Below are 22,072 nucleotides of genomic sequence, written 5' to 3' on the forward strand. Positions count from 1 at the left end.
GCAATGAAGAATTGATGCTTTTGAACTGTGGTGCTGGAGAAGACTCTTGAGAGTCCATTGGACTGCAAGGAGATCCAACCAGTCCATCCTAAAGGAAATCAGTCGTGAATATACACTGGAAGGACTGATGCTGAAGCTGAAACTGCAATACTTTGGCCACCTGATGTGAAGGACTAACTCATTTGAAAAGACCCTGATGCTGGGAAAGATTGAAGGCAGGAGGAGAAGGGGCTGACTGAGGATGATGGTTAGATGGCATCACCGACTCAATGGACATGCATTTGAGTAAACTCTGGGAGCTGGCGATGGACAGGGAGGCCTGGTGTACTGTAGTCCTTGGGGTCACAAAGACTCAGACAAGACTGAGCGACTGAAGTATCTCAAGCCTAGGTCTTCGGCATAGCTCCCACTGTCAATGAATGGTAGGCAGACTGTCCATTCCTAATATGGGCAAGTAGATTAGGAGCCTCTGATTGCCCAGTTTCAGCTCTAAAGAAGACCACAATAGTCACATCTTCTTGATGACCTCCTTCAGCAGGGGGAAGCATTTCACCTCCACTACTGTCATCAGACAAAAATTAGCTGTCTGTGGGAGAGGGCTAAGAATTCTGCCACCAGACTTCATGCTGTAACTGACACCAGCACACTCCCACAACACAAATCTGGTAACTTGTTCCGATTTCTCTTTCCCCCTGAAATTAAAGGGGCTCTGCTGCTCCCATTTTTGAGGAAAGGAGCCTTTTTTTTAAGAAATGATTTTTCTTTCGGTAAATATTTCTCTTTCTCCAGATAAATTCCTCTGTTTAAGGATACAGCTACTCTTTTCTTTACTGCCATTTTTGACACTGTGAGTCTAGTAACATGTCTTTCCTGAGATTCCAACAGATTCTCATCCTCACTGCTATTTCTAGACTATTGTGACATTTTGTGCTTGACAATAGTTATCTTGGGCCTTGTTGACTTCAGGATGGAAATAACATTTGTATCGTATATCCTTGGTTTTTTCTGTTCTCTGCATTGCCAATCCTACATGCAAAAACTTTGCTCTGATATTTCCAGAAATCTTCATATCATCTAAATTTCCTTAATAAAACAAATGCATATGGTAAAAAGACATTTTATGAATAATTTGACAAATGAGGTTCTGAATATAGCATTTCTTATGGATTGTTTGCATATTAGTTATCATTCTTTGATTAATTTTTTCTTTGGGAAAAACATGGCATAATCTCCCCTAGATGATTATCTTTTAGAACTGAAACCATCTATCTTTCTTCCTTGTTTATTTTTTAAAGCATTTCAATGTGCTTCATTTCATTGTTTTTTTTTCCTTATTTCCTTAGCAATATTTCCCTTAAATTATAAATTCAGGCATGTATCTCTTACTGTTTATTAAAGGAAAGAAAAGCCATTTCAAAAAGATCTTTTTCTTAATTCTTCTCCTCAAAAAATTTGTTGTCCTTTCTGTTTTAGTTTGTTACCACATTTAAAAAACTTTGACCCAATTTGACATTTTCAATTCCTTTTCTGTTTTCATTCTACTTTCAGCCTCACCACTTGTTATGATTCAAATTTATGCTCCCCAATCCAAATTCATATGTGAAAGTTCACATCTACAGAACCTTCAGTTTAGTTCAGTCAAGTTGCTCAGTTGTGTCCAACTCTTTGCGACCCCATGGACTGCAGCACGCCAGGCTTTCCTGTCCATCACCAACTCCCAGAGCTTACCCAAACTCATGTCCATCGAGTCAGTGATGCCATCCTGCATCTCATCCTCTGTTGTCCCCTTCTCCTCCTGCCTTCAGTCTTCCCCAGTATCAGGGTCTTTTCAAATGTGTCATTTCTTCACATCAGGTGGTCAAAGTACTGGAACTTCAGCTTCAGCATCAGTCCTTGCAAGGAATATTCAGTGTTGATTTCCTTTAGGATGGACTGGTTGGATCACATTGCAGTCCAAGGGACTCTCAAGTGTCTTCTCCAACACCATAGTTTGAAAGCATCAGTTCTTTGGCACTCAGCTTTCTTTATAGTCCAACTCTCACATCCATACATGACTACTGGAGAGAACCATAGCTTTCACTAGATGGACCTTTGTTGGTAAAGCAATGTCTCTGCTTTTTAAAATGCTGTCTAGGTTGTCTTCCAAGGAGCAAGTGTCTTTTTATTTCATGGCTGCACTCACCATCTGCAGTGATTTTGGAACCCTAAAAATAGCCTTTCACTGTTTCCATTGTTTCCTCATCTATTTGCCATGAAGTGATGGGAGCAGATGCCATAATCTTAGTTTCCTGAATGTTGAGCCTTAAGCCAACTTTTTCACTCTCCTCTTTCACTTTCATAAAGAGGCTCTTTAGTTCTTCTTCACTTTCTGCCATAAGGGTGGTGTCATCTGCATATCTGAGGTTATTGATATTTCTCCCAGCAATCTTGATTCCAGCTTGTGCTTCATCCAGTCTGGCATTTCTCATGATGTACTCTGCATATAAGCTAAATAAGCAGGGTGACAACATACAGCCATGACATACTCCTTTCCTACTTAGAACCAGTCTGTTGTTCCATGTCCAGTTCTAACTCTTGCTTCTCAATCTGCATACAGATTTCTCAAGAGGCAGGTCAGGTGGTCTGGTGTTCCCATCTCTTTATGAATTTTCCAGTTTATTGTTATCTACACAGTTAAAGGCTTTGGAATAGTCAGTGAAACAGAAGTAGATGTTCTTGAACTCTCTTGCTTTTTCAATGATCCTACGGATGTTGGCAATTTGATCTCTGGTTCCTCTGCCTTTTCTAAATCCAGCTTGGACATCTGGAAGTTCATGGTTCAGATACTGTTGAAGCCTCGGTTGGAGAATTTTGAGTATTACTTTGCTAGCGTGTGAGATGACTGCAATTGTGTGGTAGTTTGAGCATTCTTTGGCAGAACCATAGAATGTAACTATGTAGAGATAGGGTCTTTGGAGAAGTAATTAAGTTAAAATGAGGCCATTAGAGTGGTCCTCTACCCAATCTGACTTACTTCCTTGTAAGAAGAAGAAATTAGGACATGGACATGGACAGAGAGAAGACCCTGTGGAAATATTGAGAGAAAACAGACATATACAAGCCAAGGAGAAAGAAACTAAATCTGCCAGTAAGGTGATCTCAAACTTCTAGCCTCCAGAATTGTGAGAAAATTAAAATTTAAGCATTTTAGTGTCAAAGACCTTGTCTATTTTGTAATTGTGTGCTAGCAACTTGAATATGCATTTATAAAAAATATAATATTAACTATTAAAGCTACAACTTCAGATTGCTACCAATATTAGCAGAATTTAATGACTGAGGAAAGTAAGACTTAGAGGAGAATAAATAGCTTGTCAGAGATCACATAGCTAGATGTAGCAGCCTTGGGATTCAAAATGACACATATCTGATGCTAAAATCTGTGACCTTAATCACATGATTTCCTGCCTCTGAGTCTCCTGATTTCTGACCTTTTGATAAATTTTACAGTCTTGTTCATCCCTTAAATCTGATATTTGGTGCTATTTTAGCAGGCCTAAGGTTTGGATCTCTATATGATTATGGTGAGGACCTTCCTATAGTCACTACTTCTGCCTTCTTTAATCTCTGTCATGTTAGATATTCCATTCTTACTCTGCCCCACAAGATCTTGAAATACTCTTCTCTCTACTTTGCAAAAAAGTGTGTCCTTGGGTAAATTACACTCTCTGGGTCTCAATTTCTTAAAACTCTCTTTCAGATTTAAAAGTTCAGCAATAATAGTCACAACTCATGTTTCTTTATTGTCTTTCATTTGGGACTTTTGAGTTATCATGATTTTAACCTCAACAGTTTAATGTCCCTACTACTAAGACATACTAATCTTGCAAAGAGTTGGGAGATTCCCCACATTGTAGGAGGGCCATTCTTTATGGATTTAGTTATAGCCCATGGCCTCTTCATCAATTAATCAAGTACAACAATGCTTTAATAAGTATTTCATGAATGTCTCCTATGTGCTAGGGTCTTTGCTAGGTGTTTGGTATGTGCTGAGATGCTACAAATGATCAATACATAGATGTGGCCATGTGTGTGTGTGCTCAGGCACTTCATTCATGTCCAAGTCTTTGTGACTCCATGGACTGTAGCCTGCCAGGCTTCTCTGTCCATGAGATTCTCCAGGCAAGAACACTGAAGTCGCTTGCCACGCCCTCCTCCAGGGGATCTTCCTGAACCAGGAATTGAACCCACATCTCCTGCATTGCAGGTGGATTCTTTACCACTGAGCCAGTGGGGAAGCCCAGATGTGGCCTTAAAGGAGTTCAAAATTGAGTGGGAGATACAGACAAACCTATGCTATGTCCAGTCAAAGCAACTGATACCAGAGTTAAATCCAATGATACTGACAACAACAAAATCAGTTGTGGAAATATGGATAAGCATGACTAGAATGGTATAACTGCTATTTGTTCTAGGGATTTAAGTCCAGGGAGCATCTTTAAAGCTGGTAGAATCTAAAGTATGAAAAGAAACCAAGAAACAGGGAGGTCCTCCTCTACCATCTGATCTGATTCCTAGAGCAGAATTTCAGACACTCCTCTGGTTTCTGAGTTCACCTCCTTCACGAACCCTGGGATTTCGGTCTTTCTAAGCAAGCTTCAGGCTTGCAATCACCACCAGGCAGGCAATCTGCTGTTCATTCCTGAAGCTCCAGGGGCCTGCCTTCTGCCTGGACTATTTCTGAGCTGCCAAGTTGGCAAGGCATTTGGTTTGCAGGCATGTGGGTCGGGGCAGCCTTCTTAGCAAGATGACCCAGGGGAGGCTTGAGGAATAGAATGTAAAGGAAGCCTCATCAGCAATCACAGCCAAGAAGTCACTCCAAAAGACATAGTTAATCTGTAGATGAGGAGTGAGGCAGGCTTGGCATCCCTGGAATGTTTTATTTCAGGTTAGTACCTAGCTGGGATTCCCATGCCCTCAGAGACAGACTACAGGAGAACTGAGGAAGTGTTGTTGATCCTAGAGAGCACTTGAAAATAAAGAACAAAAGTATTACATATGCTTCATAAAAGTGCCTTATACTCTTCTCTCTTTACAAGAACTAGTTGTCATATGTGTGTGCTCAGTCGCTTCAGTTGTATCTGACTCTCTGTGACCCCATGGACTTTAGCCCACCAGGCTCTGTCCATGAGATTCTCCAGGCAAGAATACTGGAGCGAGTTGCTATGCCCTCCCTTCAGAGGATCTTCCCAACCCAGGGATTGAACCTGAGTCTCCTGTGTCTCTTGCATTGCAGGCAGATTCTTCACCGCTGAGCCACCGGGGAAGCCCTAGTTCTCGTATAATGCATTATAAACTGTAAAGTCACTTTCCTGTGAGAAAAGTAGTAATATCACCACACCGTGAGTGAGGAAACGGAGGTGGGGAGAGGTTCAGCAACCTACCCAGGGTCGTACATGTATCTCAAAGCAGAGCCAGGATGCGCTCACAGGCCTTCTGCTCCCAGGTCCTATGGTTCTTCCTCTAGAGGACTTCTCATCCACGCTTAGAGTCTGTGCTGTGAGACTGTAGAGGTTGGACGTCCCTTTTTGCCTTCTCTAACTTTGCCACACTTAATTCCTGAGTAAGTGCCTGCTCAGCAAAGAGGAGCCCTACCCACATGGAGGAGGGTTTAAGATAAATGTGTAAAGAAGATGCATTAACATATATATATATATATATATATATATGTATGAATATATATATATATACATGACATATGACATATAAAATGACATCTTAGATGCATGGAATATCATCAAACTATATTACATGATATGCCACAGGGTATGTTCAAAGGATGTTTGAATAATTTGGAGTCTACATTGGAAACCTTTGCAAAGTTAATGATGTTATTCTATTTCGGGCAAAAACTAATGTGGTTGCAGACTTCTGTACTATACATCCGTGTGTGTGTGTGTGTGTGTGTGTGTGTGTGTGTGTGTGTGTGTAGTATGGGCTTTCCTGGTGGCTCAGTGGTAAAGAATCATCTGCCGTTGCAGGAGACCTGGGTTCAATCCCTGGGTTGGGAACATCCCCTGGAGAAGGAAATGCAACCCACTCCAGTGTGCTGGCCTGAGATCCCATGAACAGAGGGGCCTAGCAGGCTACAGTCCATGGAGTCACAAAAGAGTTGGATACACTTAGCAACTGAACAAAATGTGTAGTATACACACAATGGAATATTACTCAGCCATAAAAGAATGAGATAATGTCATTTGCAGCAACATGGATGGAACAAGAGATTCTCATACTACACGAACTAAGTGATAAATATATGATATAGCTTACATGTGGAATCTAAAAAAAAAGATACAAATGAATTTATTTACAAAATAAACTCACAGACATAAAAAATGAACTTATGATTATCTAAGGACAAAGGAGATGAGGAATAAATTAGGAGTTGGATTTAAAATATACATACTACCATATATAAAATAAACAAGAATCTATTGTATAGCACAAGGAACTACACTCCACATCTTGTAATAACTATAATGAAGAAGAATGTAAAGATAATATATACATATATTTTTCAGTTATATATATATATGTATAAAACTAAATCACTTTGCTGTGCATCTAAACTTAACATTGTAAATCAATTATATTTCAATACAATTTTTAAAAAGAGAGAATCAGTTAAAACTGCAGGCTTAAACTTCTGGGCACTCTAAACTGCAACCTTTATTCCAAATATTTGGCCTGGTTTTTGTTACCCTTCACATCTCCCATTCCTCACTGTCTAGCCTTCACTTGCCCTGCATCCTTCCCCCACCCTCACACTCCCCCTGTTACCCCACACCCTGTCCAGTTTGAGGTTGCTAAATTTTTCACCATCTAATTCTGCTTAGTTGACTGGCCTCCTGCTGCAGTAACCATGCTGCTTGACTAGGCTCAAGATAACCACCTGTGCTGTTAGCTCCTGTTCTTATGTTGGGGTAAGATTAGATTCTTTCTATATATCGACATATACTTCTGTTCTCCAAACACTGTATGAAGCAGTAAATAGCACAGGATGAGAACATGGGTTCATATCCTGACAGGTTACTTAACCTTTCTGTACTTCAGTCCCATCGTCCCTAAGATGGGGAGGATAATGGCACTTAACTGGTAGGATTGCTGTAACTATTAAATGGGTCAGGCCATGGATGCCCTGAGCATTTGGTGCACAGTATGCACTCACATCCTAAATCCTAAAAGATGATGCTGTTAAAGTGCTGCACTCAATATGCAGCAAATTAAACTGGAAAAGCTCAGTTTTCTTTCTAATTCCTAAGAAACGCAATGCCAAAGATTTTTTAAACTACCACACAATTGAGATCATCTAACACACTAGCAAGGTAATGCTCAAAATTCTCCAAGTCAGTCTTCAACAGCATGTGAACCATGAACGTTCAGATGTTCAAGCTGGATTTTAAAAAGGCAGAGGAACCAGAGATCAAACTGCCAAAATCTGTTGGATCATCGAAAAAGCAAGAGAGTGCCAGAAAAACATCTACTTCTGCTTTACTGACTACACCAAAGCTTTGACTGTGTGGATCAAAATAAACTGTGGAAAATTCTGAAAGAGATGGGAATACCAGACCACCTGACCTGCCTCCTGACAAATCTGTATGCAGGTCAAGAGGCAACAGTTAGAACTGGACATGGAACAAAAGACTGGTTCCAAACAGGAAAAGGAGTACATCAAGGCTGTATATTGTCACCCTGATTATTTAACTTATATGCAGAGTACATCATGCAATATGTTGGACTGGATGAAGCACAAGCTGGAATCAAGATTGCTGGGAGAAATATCAATAACTTCAGATATGCAGATGATACCACCCTTATGGCAGAAAGCAAAGAAGAGCTAAAGAGCCTTCTGATGAAAGTGAAAGAGGAGAGTGAAAAAGTTGGCTTAAAACTCAACACTCAGAAAACTAAGATTATGGCATCTGGTCCCATCTCTTCATGGCAAATAGATAGGGAAACAGTGGAAAGAAACAGTGACAGACTTTATGTTTTTGGGCTCATAAATCACTGCAGATAGTGAGTGTAGCCATGAAAAAAGACGCTTGCTCCTTGGAAGAAAAGCTATGACCAACCTAGACAGCATATTAAAAAGCAGAGACATTACTTTGCCAACAAAGGTCCATCTAGTCAAGGCTATGGTTTTTCCAGCAGTCATGTACAGATGTGAGAGTCGGACTATAAATAATGCTGAGTGCTGAAGAATTGATGCTTTTGAACTGTGGTGTTGGAGAAGACTCTTGAGAGTCTCTTGGACTGCTAGGAGATCCAACCAGTCCATCCTAAAGGAAATCTCCTTGGAAGGACTGACGCTGAAGCTGAAACTCCAATGCTTTGGCCACCTGGTGAGAAGAGACTCATTGGAAAAGACTGGGAATGATTGAAGGCGGGAAGAGAAGAGGACGGCAGAGAATGAGATGGTTGGATGGCATCATCAACTCGATGGACAACAAGTTTAAGCATGGAGTTTAAGCAAGCTCCGTGAGTTGGTGATGAACAGGAAAGCCTGGAGTGCTGCAGTCCATGGGGTCACAGAGTTGGACACGACTGAGCAACTGAGGAGAACTGAACTGAAGCACTCACATTGCGCTTTCCTAGTGTCTCAAATGGTAAAGAGATAGCCTGCGATGCAGAAGACTCGAGTTCAGCTGTGGTTTCAGTACTTTATTTGGGTTTTAACAATGACCTATTTTCTGAAGTTTCTGAGTTTTTGTAGTTTTGTTTCTCATGAATTGAAATGTTTCACTACCAAACTTCACAAGTCAAAATCTTACCCATTCTTCATAAAGTCACCAGTCATAAGAGAATTCCAAACAGTAGAATCTAACAACCACTCATTGACTCTCCGCTCTGTGCCTGGTAGGCTGCTAGGCTCTGCAGACGAGGGGTTGAGGAGGACCATCTTGTGGCCCCTACTTCCTTGATGCTCTTCTTTTTGCTCTCATGTACTCTGGCCTATTAAACCATGACCCCTGCAGAACTTACATTTTCTTTTATGTTACTCAGTTTTTACATATCTGGATCCGTGGCATTAGGTGGGGAGGAATAGTATTAGTGACTGCTGCGTCCCACTGGCCTAATATATAATACAGCACACAATGCAGAGAGAGGACTTATTGTTTGCTGAATTAACAGCTGAATGAATGCATGCATGCAGAGATATGCCTGCTTTTGTCCACTTGAGCCCTCCTGAGCAATGAGGTATTAAGGAAAAGGAAGTATTTCTAAAGCTCTCCCTCTGTTTCTCTGACAGTTATCCATAGAGTACCCTCAGGCACCAATGTTCATCTTCCTTCCAGAGGAATTTTTGAGCATTGATGTTCCAGATTCCATAGCTAAAATATCAGCTTGGCTTGATGGGTGCTATAGTCTCAGGTTGCTTTAAAGTTTCGAGTCTTTGTCTTTAGCCTACCCAAAATCTGATCTTAGAGAAAAAGAATAAACAACATTCCAAACTATTCACTTTTTTTAGGGAATCACTCTTCAATCCTTTCTTCTTTTGAGAAAGTTTTTTACAGATCTGAGATAGCATAGAGTTCCTTGTCAGACCTTAATCTTTACAGCAGAGAAAAATAATTTATACTATAAATTGGACTTATCTATTTGCCAGTTACCTATTAATCATAACTAAAAGCATGATTACAATGTCACTAAGAAAACCGCTAAAGCTCTGTAATTGTTCTAATGCATTCTACTATCATCTCATCAAAAGCACATTATCCAGAGGACTGTAAAGTCCACAAAGAACGAAGGAGTTTTAGAACAGTCTGTTCTTTTGACAAAGAAGAAAACTGAAGAACAAAGAGTTTAAGACTCTGAAGCTGTAAACAATGAATATGAAAAACTATATAAAAGGTCATATATTAACTTCTGAATACCAAGAAACATACCATTAATATTTAAATGACAATTAACAACTGCAGAAAATATCCATAAGGTTAATGACAAAAAAGATCACCTAAGAAATTATGAGGAGCCTGTACAATTCAATAATAAAATGACAAGTTAACCTAATATAACATAGCAAAGAATGTAAATAGACACGCATAGGAAACAGAAAATACAGATAAATATTTTTCCACTTTTTGGAGTCAAAAGATTAATAAGTTTGAGAGCAGCTAGTGCAAATGAGAGTACAGATTGGCCAACACACTTTCTGTTTGTGAAAATGTGTAAATCATTTGCACAACCAGTTTTGGATGGCAATTTGAAAATATTGACAAATTTTAAATGTATTTAACCTCTTACCTTTCAATTCCAATATGCAAAATCTATTCTTTAGCTATACTCACAAATGTCCAAAATCATACATATATATGATTTAAATTTTTATAAATATATATTAAACAATATATGTATATTATTTTACCAGAAAAAGATAGAAAAAAAGAAACAATCAAAATGCCTGTTAATAAGTGATTGTTGTTGTGTTTAGTTACTAAGTCATGTCTGACTTATTTGCAACCTCATGGGCTGTAGCCCGCCAGGATTCTCTGTCCAGATTTCCCAGGAGTTCCCAGGCAAGAACACTGGAGTGGGTTGTCATTTCCTTCTCCAGGGGATCTTCCTGACCCCGGGATTGAATCTGATTACTAAAGAATGTTGCATCCAATACAATGGAATTCTATTTTTTTTTTAATATTTTATTGAATCACTTAAAGATAAACAGTGACTAGATTAACACTGCATGTTAATAACATCTTTTTAGAAATTAATTTATTTATTTTAATTGGAGGCTAATTACTTTACAATATTATAGTGGTTTTTGCCATACATTGACATGAATCAGCCATGACTTCTTAATATCATAATGAAATTAGTGCTGACCTTGTGGTCCCTAGAATCTGTCTTAAAGTGCCATTGTGTTCCAGGATATGAAGGATTTAATGAAGGATAAAATTTGGAAAGTGAATTTTATTTATAATGCCTAAGTTTAAAAAATAACTTATAAAATTTTTTAAAACCTTAAAATGGTCTCAATTTTGACAGACTTATTTACTTATTTATTTATTTACTCACTGGTTTATTGCTTACAATCTTTGCCTACAATATAAAGGATTATTTATTTATTTTATATCAGATTTTTAAAAAAAACTTTCTAGATAGCAGATATTTTGTGTCTAACTAGAAGAATTTCCTGAGATTTATGTAGCCTTTACTATAATCTTGACTGTTTAAGAGAGAAAAAAAGCAAAGGTTTCTTGTTCCTCACTTATAAAAGAATGAAGATTCTTTACAATCCTGCTACCTTATTTTTAAAATTTTAAAATGTTTTATTGACACTCTGATTAAAAATATAATGAAATGTTATTTCTCAGCCATTCATAATCCTACTTACTCGTGCCCTGCCTTGCTCAAATCAGATCCTGCATATAGAAAATGTGAAATAAATCTTGTAGAATATCTTTTGAATTACCTTCGTGATTTCTTAGAGGGTTCTCAGAAAATAACAAAGTTTTGTTGCTTCACCTTACAAGAAGAGAGACGCTAGAAATACTTAGGCTCGTTCATTAGTTATGTTTGATGAGTTACAGGAGAAACATTCTCAAATAAGGAGCTGAGTAGGCGGCTGCTGCTGCTGCCGCTAAGTCACTTCAGTCGTGTCCGACTCTGTGCGACCCCATAGGCGGCAGCCCAGCAGGCTCCTCCGTTCCTGGGATTCTCCAGGCAAGAACACTGGAGTGGGTTGTCATTTCCTTCTCTGACTCAGGCTACCTAGGTTAAATTGGTCTAAGTCAATGCCATTCACTTTTGCGAACTTCTGGGCTTTATGACAGTTCCCTAGAGATTCATCAATGCCTCACTGTCCATGTCACATTTCTGATTATCAGAGTCTTGATGGTGTATTGCTTGATATTAGGCAACAACAGTATATTGTGACCAGTCATAATTTCAGTTATTTAAAGTGTTAGGAAGGCTACAACCATATTTACCTCTTTTTAAAAACTTTTTTGAAAGAGAAGTTTTAGGTTTACAATAAAATTAAAGGGAGACAGATTTCCTGATACCCCTCCCTCCACCACAGACATATAACCTCTCCCTCATCAACATCCCCCACCGAAGCGGTGCATTTGTATAACTGATGAACCTACAATGTCATGCCGCAGTCAAGGAAAGTCCGTAGGTGTCCTTAGGGGTCACTCTTGGCCTCGGACGTTCTACGGGTTTGGACAAACGTATAATGACATAAGCATCATTATGCTATCATGCACCATTTTCACCGCTCTAAAAATCCTGTGTGCTACTTGTGTTCATTCCAGCTGCTCTCAGCCCTGACAACAACTGATCATTTCATAATCTCCATTGTATTGCTTTTTTGGGAATATTCTATAGTTGGAATCATACAATACATAGCCTTTGCAGGTTGGCTTCTTTTGCTTAGCAATATGCATTTAGGTTTCTTCATTTCTTTTCATACCTTGATAGCTCATTTCTTTTTAACACTGAATAATATATTATTGTCTGCATTTATTTATCCATTCACCTATTGAAAGCCTCCAAATTTGGAAGTTGGAAGTTGCTATACACATCTATGTTCAGGATTTTATATGCACATAGGTATTCAACTCCTTCATGTAAATACCAAGAAGTGTGTTTATTAGATCCTATGGTAAGAGTATTTTTAATTTATTAGAAGCTGCCAAACTGTCTTCCAAAGTGGCTTGCATAATTTTGCATTTCCACCAGCAATGACTGAGAGTTCTCACAGCTCCATATCCTAACCAGCATTTGATGTTGTCAGATGCTCCCAGTTCTTATAAGCGTATAGCAGTATCTCTGTGTTATAATTTGCATTTCTCCAATGACATATGACATGGAACATTTTTTTATGTGTTTGTGTGCCATTGTATATCTTCTTTGGTGAAGTGTCTGCTAAGACTTTGACCCATTTTTTACTTGGGATCATTTTCTTATTGTTGAGGTCTAAGAATTCTTTGTGCATTTTAGATAACTGTATTTTACCATATGTGTGTTTTACAAATATTTTCTTCCAATCTGTGGCTTACAATGAAATTCTATGAAGCCTTTAAAAGGAAAGAGATAGATCTGTATGTACTGATATAGAAATATACCTATTACAGATTATTAAATAGAGGGAAAAGTACAGAATCAAGACAACTTTGTGCATATAAGACAAACATTTTTCTTTCTGGAAATACCAAAGAAAAATGGTGATGTGAAACTTCTCTTACTTTGCTAATTTGTTCCTTTCTCTACTTTTTAAAATTTTCTAAACATTTAAAATTTATTTATTCTACTTAGATGGTAGTATAGACTTTAGGCAATTTTCCTCAATTTGCTTATTCCTCAGGTTGTGAGTGTGGTTTAATTTAAAATTAAAGAAAAACTAACATATTTTAATAGAGTTTTAAAGGAAGTCCTTCAAGGAAATCAAGAACATGCCAGTTTCCCCAAATTTGACCCTAGCTTTCTCAATTTTTGCTTATGGAAAACTATTCTTCAGCCAGCCAGGCCAAATACCTGTTTGCTTTCCTCTATCTTACAATTTATCTATTTTGTTTCCTTAATATGACATACATTTCCTTACCTTTCTGTCATGTCTGTAATTTCTCCTTATCTTTAAGAATCAATCTAAGCATAGTTTTATTTAGAAAGCATTTAATTTTTAGGACAAAGTTAAGTTCTTCCTTCTCTGGATTCACATACCTCTTACATTTCTTTCATGGGCTTCCTGGGCAGTTCAACCAAAAAGAATTTGCCTGCAATGAAGGAGATTCAGGTGATAGTGTTATATTGCTATGTGTTTTTGTCTCCTGTCTTTTTGAAGGATTATAAAGAAGGTTGAGAGCCAAAGAACTGATGCTTTCAAACTGTGGTACTGAAGAAGAGTCTTGAGAGTCTCTTGGTCTGCAAGGAGATCAAACCAGTCAATCTTAAAAAAATCAACCCTGAGTATTCATTGAAAGGACTTATGGTGAAGCTGAAGCTCCAATATTTTGGCCACCTGATGCAAAGAGCCAATTCACTGGAAAAGATCTGATGATGGGAATGATTGAGGGAAGAAGGAGAAGGGGGCGACAGAGGATGAGATAGTTGGATAGCATCACTGACATGAGTTCGAGTAAACTCCAGGAGACAGTGAAGGACAAGGAAGCCTGGTGTGCTGCAGTCCATGGGGTTGCAAGGAGTTGGAACAACTTGGCTACTAAACAACAACAAAGTATCTGGAGGTCAGGCCTTTTTATCTGTACCAATAGATAAAAAGGAACAGTTACTGGCATAGTATCTAGAATATAGTAAAAACTTAAAATGCTTGATGAATGAGTGAATTTTTAATGAAAATGATTTATCCTCAATCTAAGAGTAGTCAAGTCAAGTCAAGTCTAGTCAAGGCTATGGCTTTTCCAATACTTATATATGGATGTGAGAGTTGGACTATAAAGAAAGCTGAGCACTGAAGAATTGATGCTTTTGAACTGTGGTGTTGGAGAAGACTCTTGAGAGTCCCCTGGACTGCAAGGAGATCCAACCAGTTTATCCTAAAGGAAATCAATTCTGAATATTCATTGGAAGGACTGATGCTGAAGCTGAAACTCCAATACTTTGGCCACCTGATGCAAAGAACTGAGTCATTGGAAAAGACCCTGATGCTGGGAAAGATTGAATGCAGGAGTAGAAGGGGATGACAGAGGATCAGATTGTTGGATAGCATCACTGACTCAATGGACATGAGTCTGAATAAACTCTGGGAGTTGGTGATGGATAGAGAGGCCTGGCGTGCTGCAGTCCATGGGGTCGCAAAGAGTCAGACAGGACTGAGCGATTGAAGTGAACTGAACTGAACTGATATCTTTATTTGCCCAATAATGGTACATTTTGGTGGTAAGCTAATTGGTCACTGGAATCTTCTCACTTTCTCTACACATGTGCCTTGAGGCATATTTCCTTGTTTTTGGCCCCTAAGTTTCCATTTTTTTCTTCAGTTCCTATTTCAAACTTGTGCCTGGTTTTAGTGAGTAAGAGTTATTCTCCCAATCCTGAATACCCTTCTTGTCTTGTAGGCCTCCTGCTCTTCAGAGCGCCATTCATATATCATCCTGTAATGAATTATAAAATACTATAGTTGTTTACTTGCTTGTATTCCCCACTAGACTAAGCTTTTTTAAGCCAGTGATCTTGTCTCATTATCCTATTTAGCCAATGTCAAGAACAAGGTCTAATGGTCTAGAAACATGCTAAATCTTGAAGCAAGTTTATAGCTTTGAATGATTTGTGCTTTACCAGACTTGACTTCTCTGTAGTTTCCTTTGTAGCTATGATGAAAGTAACTTGCTAAGATTTTTTTCATTTATTTATTTATTTGATACAGATTTATTACAGATCTTCTAATTACAAAGTAGACAAAATGTTGTGGGGAATAAAAACAGATATAATTCAAGATGTGGGTCCTGCCATAGTAGCTCAGAGATTAGTGGTAGAGACAAAGCACGATCAATAAGAAAAGCACACAATCAATAAGAATGATATAAATGATGTGTTCAAAATAAGAAGTAGAGAAAGTGATGTGAGTTAACAGATAGGAGCAGGATTATGCTGGCCATTATTTTAACAACCAGCTCTCTCAGAGTGAAAGTCTTGATTTGTAGCATTTGCCAGTTTCTTGATGTAAATACTCCTACCAATACTGGTTTCTAGCTACGCTTGAGATCACCGAATGCAAAGTTGTGAAAATATGTACATAATTCAACCTTGCTAGTGATTTGGGGCTGGCTCCAACATGCTTTTGGATGGGAGAAATGGTTTTAGACAGTCATGGTCTGGTCATTCATCATGGAAGAGCTAAAAATTGAAAATGGTCTTGAAGATTGTGTAGAAATTAGATTAGTCATGGAAAATACATTCCTGATTTGAAAACTGGTAAAAGCAATGCATAGCAGCAGTAATGAGTGTGGAACACTCAGGCAAATGTACTCAGCACACAGTAGGTATTAAACAAATATGTTTGTGAATAATTGAACAGTAGTAAATAGACCATCTGATTGGAAAACACATCTCTGTACTCCGAGAACTAAGAGGACGGCTCAGATGTTGCAGCAATCCACAGGTCTCTGTCTGTCTTCATAAAGATGCTTTTCAGAGGAGATGATTGGATGACATCACTGATTCAATGGACATGAGTTTGAGCAAATTGTAGGAGATGGGGAAGGACAAGGAAGCCTGGCATGCTGCAGTCCATGGGGTCATAAAGAGTTGGATACAACTGAGCAGCCATAAGATAGGATTAACAAATAATTCTAAGAAAGAAGAAAATTTTAATTTTCAAAGGTGGGAGAGGCTTATAAACATTGTATATCTTCATAATAGCTTTACCTCCATTAAAAATGCCTCCAAACATTGAATTAAATTATAACATTTTCTATAAATACAGATCAAGGTGAACTAGATAAAGATCAACCATTTTATCTCAACTGGCTTATAAATATGGAATTTGGTGGTTGGCAGGAGTCAAGAAATGTTTTTTATAAAGGAACAGAAACTAGATTTTTTCTATTTTGTGGGCCATATGGTCTTGTTTCAACTCTGCCATTTTAGCATGAAAACAGCCATAGACAACATGTAGATGAATGACTGTGGTTGTGTTCCAATTACATCTTATTTACAAATAAGATAAGGGACAGATATGGCCTAAATGCCATAGTTTGCGTATTTCTTGCCTGGGGCATCAAGAGATCTAGGAAATTTAGGTTTCTTTAAAGTTCACGGGATGGCACAAAAGATCAAAAAAATGCCCAAGATTCACAAAGATAATATGACATAAAAATGACTCAGTAAACAGGATGAGATGGGGGGGAAGCATCACTGACTCAATGGACATGAGTTTGAGCAAACTCCTGGAGACAGTGAAGGAGAAGAAAGCCTGGCATGCTGCAGTCCATGGGGTCGCAGAGTCAGACAAGACTGAGCGACTGAACAGCAACAGCAAAGAGTCCAATCTGTGCTGGTAGGGTATTTTCCCCAACATTCTTCCTTCTGCCTTGATGTCTAGGTTTGCTGGTTTTGATGTTATCTGCTATCATACTTTTGGTGCTTATACACTTTCTTGAAAACTGATTTCTGAATAAAACTTGATATGGGTTATTACTTAATTCTTATAACATTAAAGTTGCCAAGAAAGCAATAAAATCTGCTTCATAATCTTCCAGGCAAATATTCACTTACTTATTTGATACTGTATCCATGTTCTTGGGAACGTGAGTGAGGTGGAGATGGTGACAGCTTCTTCAACCACTCATCCACTGATGGACCCTTATGTTGTTTCCACATCCTGGTTATTGTAAATAATGCTGCTATGAATGTAGGGGTGCCCTATTCAAGTTAAGTGTTTTGTTTTCTTTGGATACATTCCCAGAGTTGGGACTGCTGGATCATATGGTGGTTGCATTTTTAATTTTTTGAGGCTCTTCCATAGCATTTTCCATAATGGCTATATCAGTTTACAAATTTCACCAACACTGCACAAGGATTCCCCTTTCTCCACATCCAGCCCAGCATTTATCTCTCGTCTTTTTGGTGATGGCCATTCTAACAAGCAAGAAGTACTATTTCATTTTGGTTTTAATTTGCATTTCTCTAACAACTAGTGATGCTGAGCATCTTTTTATGGACTTGTTGGCTTTTTGTACATCTTCTTGACATCCACTACATTTATTTTTTTTTCTTTTTTTTTTTCCATTTATTTTTATTAGTTGGAGGCTAATTACTTTACAACATTGCAGTGGTTTTTGTCATACATTGAAATGAATTAGCCATGGATTTACATGTATTCCCCATCCTGGTCCCCCCTCCCACCTCCCTCTCCACCCCATCCCTCTGGGTCTTCCCTGTGCACCAGGCCTGAGCACTTGTCTCATGCATCCAACCTGGGCTGGTGATCTGTTTCACCCTAGATGTACATGTTTCGATGCTGTTCTCTTGAAACATCCCACCCTCGCCTTCTCCCACAGAGTCCACAAGTCTGTTCTATACATCTGAGTCTCTTTTTCTTTTTTTGCATATAGGGTTATCGTAACCATCTTTCTAAATTCCATATATATGTGTTAGTATACTGTAATGGTCTTTATCTTTCTGGCTTACTTCGCTCTGTATAATGGGCTCCAGTTTCACCCATCTCATTAGAACTGATTCAAATGAATTCTTTTTAATGGCTGAGTAATATTCCATGGTGTATATGTACCACAGCTTCCTCATCCATTCGTCTGCTGAAGGGCATCTAGGTTGCTTCCATGTCCTGGCTATTATAAACAGTGCTGCGATGAACATTGGGGTGCACGTCTCTTTCGGATCTGGTTTCCTCAGTGTGTATGCCTAGAAGTGGTATTGCTGGGTCATATGGCAGTTCTATTTCCAGTTTTTTAAGAAATCTCCACACTGTTTTCCATAGCGGCTGTACTAATTTGCATTCCCACCAACAGTGTAAGAGGGTTCCCTTTTCTCCACACCCTCTCCAGCATTTATTTCTTGTAGACTTTTGGATAGCAGCCATCCTGACTGGCGTGTAATGGTACCTCATTGTGGTTTTGATTTGCATTTCTCTGATAATGAGTGATGTTGAGCATCTTTTCATGTGTTTTTTTGCCATCCGTATGTCTTCCTTGGAGAAATGTCTGTTTAGTTCTTTGGCCCATTTTTTGATTGGATCATTTATTTTTCTGGAGTTGAGCTGGAGGAGTTGCTTGTATATTTTTGAGATTAATCCTTTGTCTGTTGCTTCGTTTGCTATTATTTTCTCCCAATCTGAGGGCTGTCTTTTCACCTTGCTTATAGTTTCCTTTGTTGTGCAAAAGCTTTTAAGTTTCATTAGGTCCCATTTGTTTATTTTTGCTTTTATTTCTAAAATTCTGGGATGTGGGTCATAGAGGATCCTGCTGTGATTTATGTCGGAGAGTGTTTTGCCTATGTTCTCCTCTAGGAGTTTTATAGTTTCTGGTCTTACATTTAGATCTTTAATCCATTTTGAGTTTATTTTTGTGTATGGTGTTAGAAAGTGTTCTAGTTTCATTCTTTTACAGGTGGTTGACCAGTTTTCCCAGCACCACTTGTTAAAGAGGTTGTCTTTTTTCCATTGTATATCCTTGCCTCCTTTGTCGAAGATAAGGTGACCATAGGTTTGTGGATTTATCTCTGGGCTTTCTATTCTGTTCCATTGATCTATATTTCTGTCTTTGTGCCAGTACCATACTGTCTTGATGACTGTGGCTTTGTAGTATAGCCTGAAGTCAGGCAGGTTGATTCCTCCAGTTCCATTCTTCTTTCTCAAGGTTACTTTGGCTATTCGAGGTTTTTTGTATTTCTATACAAATTGTGAAATTATTTGTTCTAGTTCTGTGAAAAATACCGTTGGTAGTTTGATAGGGATTGCATTGAATCTATAGACTGCTTTGGGTAGTATAGCCATTTTGACAATATTGATTCTTCCAATCCATGAACACGGTATATTTCTCCATCTGTTTGTGTCCTCTTTGATTTCTTTCATCAGTGTTTTATAGTTTTCTATGTATAGGTCTTTTGTTTCTTTAGGTAGATATACTCCTAAGTATTTTATTCTTTTTGTTGCAATGGTGAATGGTATCACGTCCAACCCCACCCACTGGGTGAAACCTCCACAATAAAAAGGAACCACAGACCACAAGAATATAGAAAGCCCACTCCAGACAGAGCAATCTAAACAAGATGAAAAAGCAGAGAAATACCCAACAGGTAAAGGAACATGGAAAAAGCCCACCAAGTCATCCACTACATTTAAAACCAATAATCACATAATTTATGAAGTGCCAACCAACCTGTCAACAAACGCATGATGAAGAAGGAAGATGGGATCATTGGCAGATCCTGGTACCTGGGACATCGTTCCGTTCATGTAGATGTGCAAGGCATTGTGCATACTGCTTTGAGAGGCATCTGCTATCCCAGTGAGTGGATTAGCAAATCCTGTTGGCAAAAAGAAAATTGGGGAAAAAAAAAAGTTTGTTTTAATGATTGAAAATCTAAGTGAGTTTCTCATTTGGATTACAACTGCACTTGAAAAATAATTGTCTGATTCAAAACAATAAAGTCAATCATAAAATGCATTCTACATTGGGGTTGTTCATATTCCAGACACCCAGTGAGCATTTAATAAATCTTTGTAGAGTTGAATGGTGCTAATCTGCTCACAATGGACTGATTAGCCAGATGGAATTGGCTAAGCCAATCTGTGGTCCATCCCGTTGCTTCTGCCTAGGATTCCTCCTTTAGATCCTAAAAAGTAATAAGACCTTTTTGCGATAATCAGCACAGTCACTCTCACTTCAGTCAGCACTTAAAAACATCTTTCCAGCTGTGACATGTCCTCTTGCTTTCCAGTTCCGGTGGATACTTTCAATTTTTATTTCTGATTCCAGAGGAAAATTAAAACCTGTGACCACTGACATTACAATTCATCTTTGACAGTCTGGAGGACTTCGGGTAATGTGTTTCATTTTGCAAAATATTTAAAAGTTAATCAGGACTCTATTAAATGGCTCTATTCATTGCACCAGGAATAATAATTATGATAAGAGTTATTTTTTTCTGTATGTTAATTGAGTTAAATGCTTTCTGTGACATAAGTCCTTCAGTCTTTGCAGCAGCTCTGCTGATTAGAAATTATCCCCACTGGAAAGAAGAGAAAAATGAAGCTCAGAAAAGTCCTGAGTTTCCCAAGCTTGCACAGGTAGTAGCCGAGTCGGTATTTTAACCCATATCAGTTAGACGGCAACATCTGAGCTCTTGATATTGTATTCTCTCCCATACATTACCAGGGAATAGGTGAAGTATGATATCATTTCAGTGTCCATTCAGGGAAACCACACACAAAAAAGTAGAACTCAGATATAAAATCAAACAAAGTGGGAGGAACACAGTTAAACTGTAAATCAGAACCAAGCTGAAGGAAAATGCCAAGGACTTATTGAATTTCAAAATTTAGCATTATCAGGAAAACAGAAACTGTGAGGTTATAATTTTATTTTAAAAGGTAGGATAGAAACAGTGCAGACAATAGGAGGCAGAGGGAAACTAGCTTCCTTTCAAACAGTTAGGATATTTTGTTGTCAGCTTCATTTTTAAAGTGCAGCTCTTGACTTCTGAGTTCAGTGGTTTGTCTTCTCCTACCGTTGTGGCTGACAGCATCTCTGCCCCCTCAGCTGATGTTTTCGTCTCCTCCTTTTGAGCTTTTATACTCATTCTCAGATACAATATCAAGCCCAGCTACCTCCAGAAGCTTAGCCCAAGACCACACACTTCTCTCTCCCCTCTGACATTGCTTGTGTATGACAACTTTTATGATTGTGTCTGTGTGTGTGAGTTCAGTTGCTCAGTCATGTCTGACTCTTTGCAACCCATGGACTATAGCCCACCAGGCTCCTCTGTCCATGGGATTTTCCAGGAAAGAATACTGGAGTGGGTTGCCGTTTCTTCTCCAGGGGATCTTCCTGACCCAGGGATCAAATCCACATTTCTTGCTTCTCCTGCATTGGCAGGTGGATTCTTTACCACGAGCACCACCCGAGAAGCCCAAGATTGTATATACATGGTTCTTAATATGTACAGGGATTTTCCTAAAAGCTTAACATGATTATTTTCATGTAACCTTCAGAATGGTTCTACAAATTAGATATCTTCATAATCTCTGTTATGTAAATTTGGATAAAGCAGTTTAGAGAGTTTAAGCAAATTGTCTAAGATTAAAAAGCAAATAAGAGAAGCTAAGGTTGGAACACAAACCTGTTTTATTCCAGAACTTAAGCTGTTAAATGCATTGGTTAATTGCTTTTCCTATTAGTAATAAGTCATATATCATGGGGGAACTTCTGCAGCGCAATAGTCTTTAAGCTTCTATCTTTGAGTAGAACAAAATGAAAGCTTTAAAACCATCTTTTAGGTATGCTCTCACATATTTTAAGTACTTTCTAAATTTCTTTACTTATAATTGCAAATAGTTTTAGAGGAAAAAATTCAGGGGTAGATATTGCAAATAGTATAAATTTTAAAATAA

General features: G+C 38.4%; 1 protein-coding gene across 2 annotated transcripts in view; it reads right to left on the bottom strand.

The window, feature by feature from the left end:
* TYR (tyrosinase) overlaps positions 1–22,072 on the bottom strand; it is a 163,154-nt gene that overhangs the window by 97,272 nt on the left and 43,810 nt on the right. For both annotated transcript variants that reach the window (XM_070457145.1, XM_020883023.2), the window contains exon 3: positions 19,839–19,986. In XM_070457145.1, coding sequence (XP_070313246.1) covers positions 19,839–19,986 — 148 coding nt within the window. The remainder of the gene's footprint in view (positions 1–19,838; positions 19,987–22,072) is intronic.

Source organism: Odocoileus virginianus, chromosome 28, assembly GCF_023699985.2.
Source record: "Odocoileus virginianus isolate 20LAN1187 ecotype Illinois chromosome 28, Ovbor_1.2, whole genome shotgun sequence".
In the NCBI taxonomy this organism is placed as follows: Eukaryota; Metazoa; Chordata; class Mammalia; order Artiodactyla; family Cervidae; genus Odocoileus; species Odocoileus virginianus.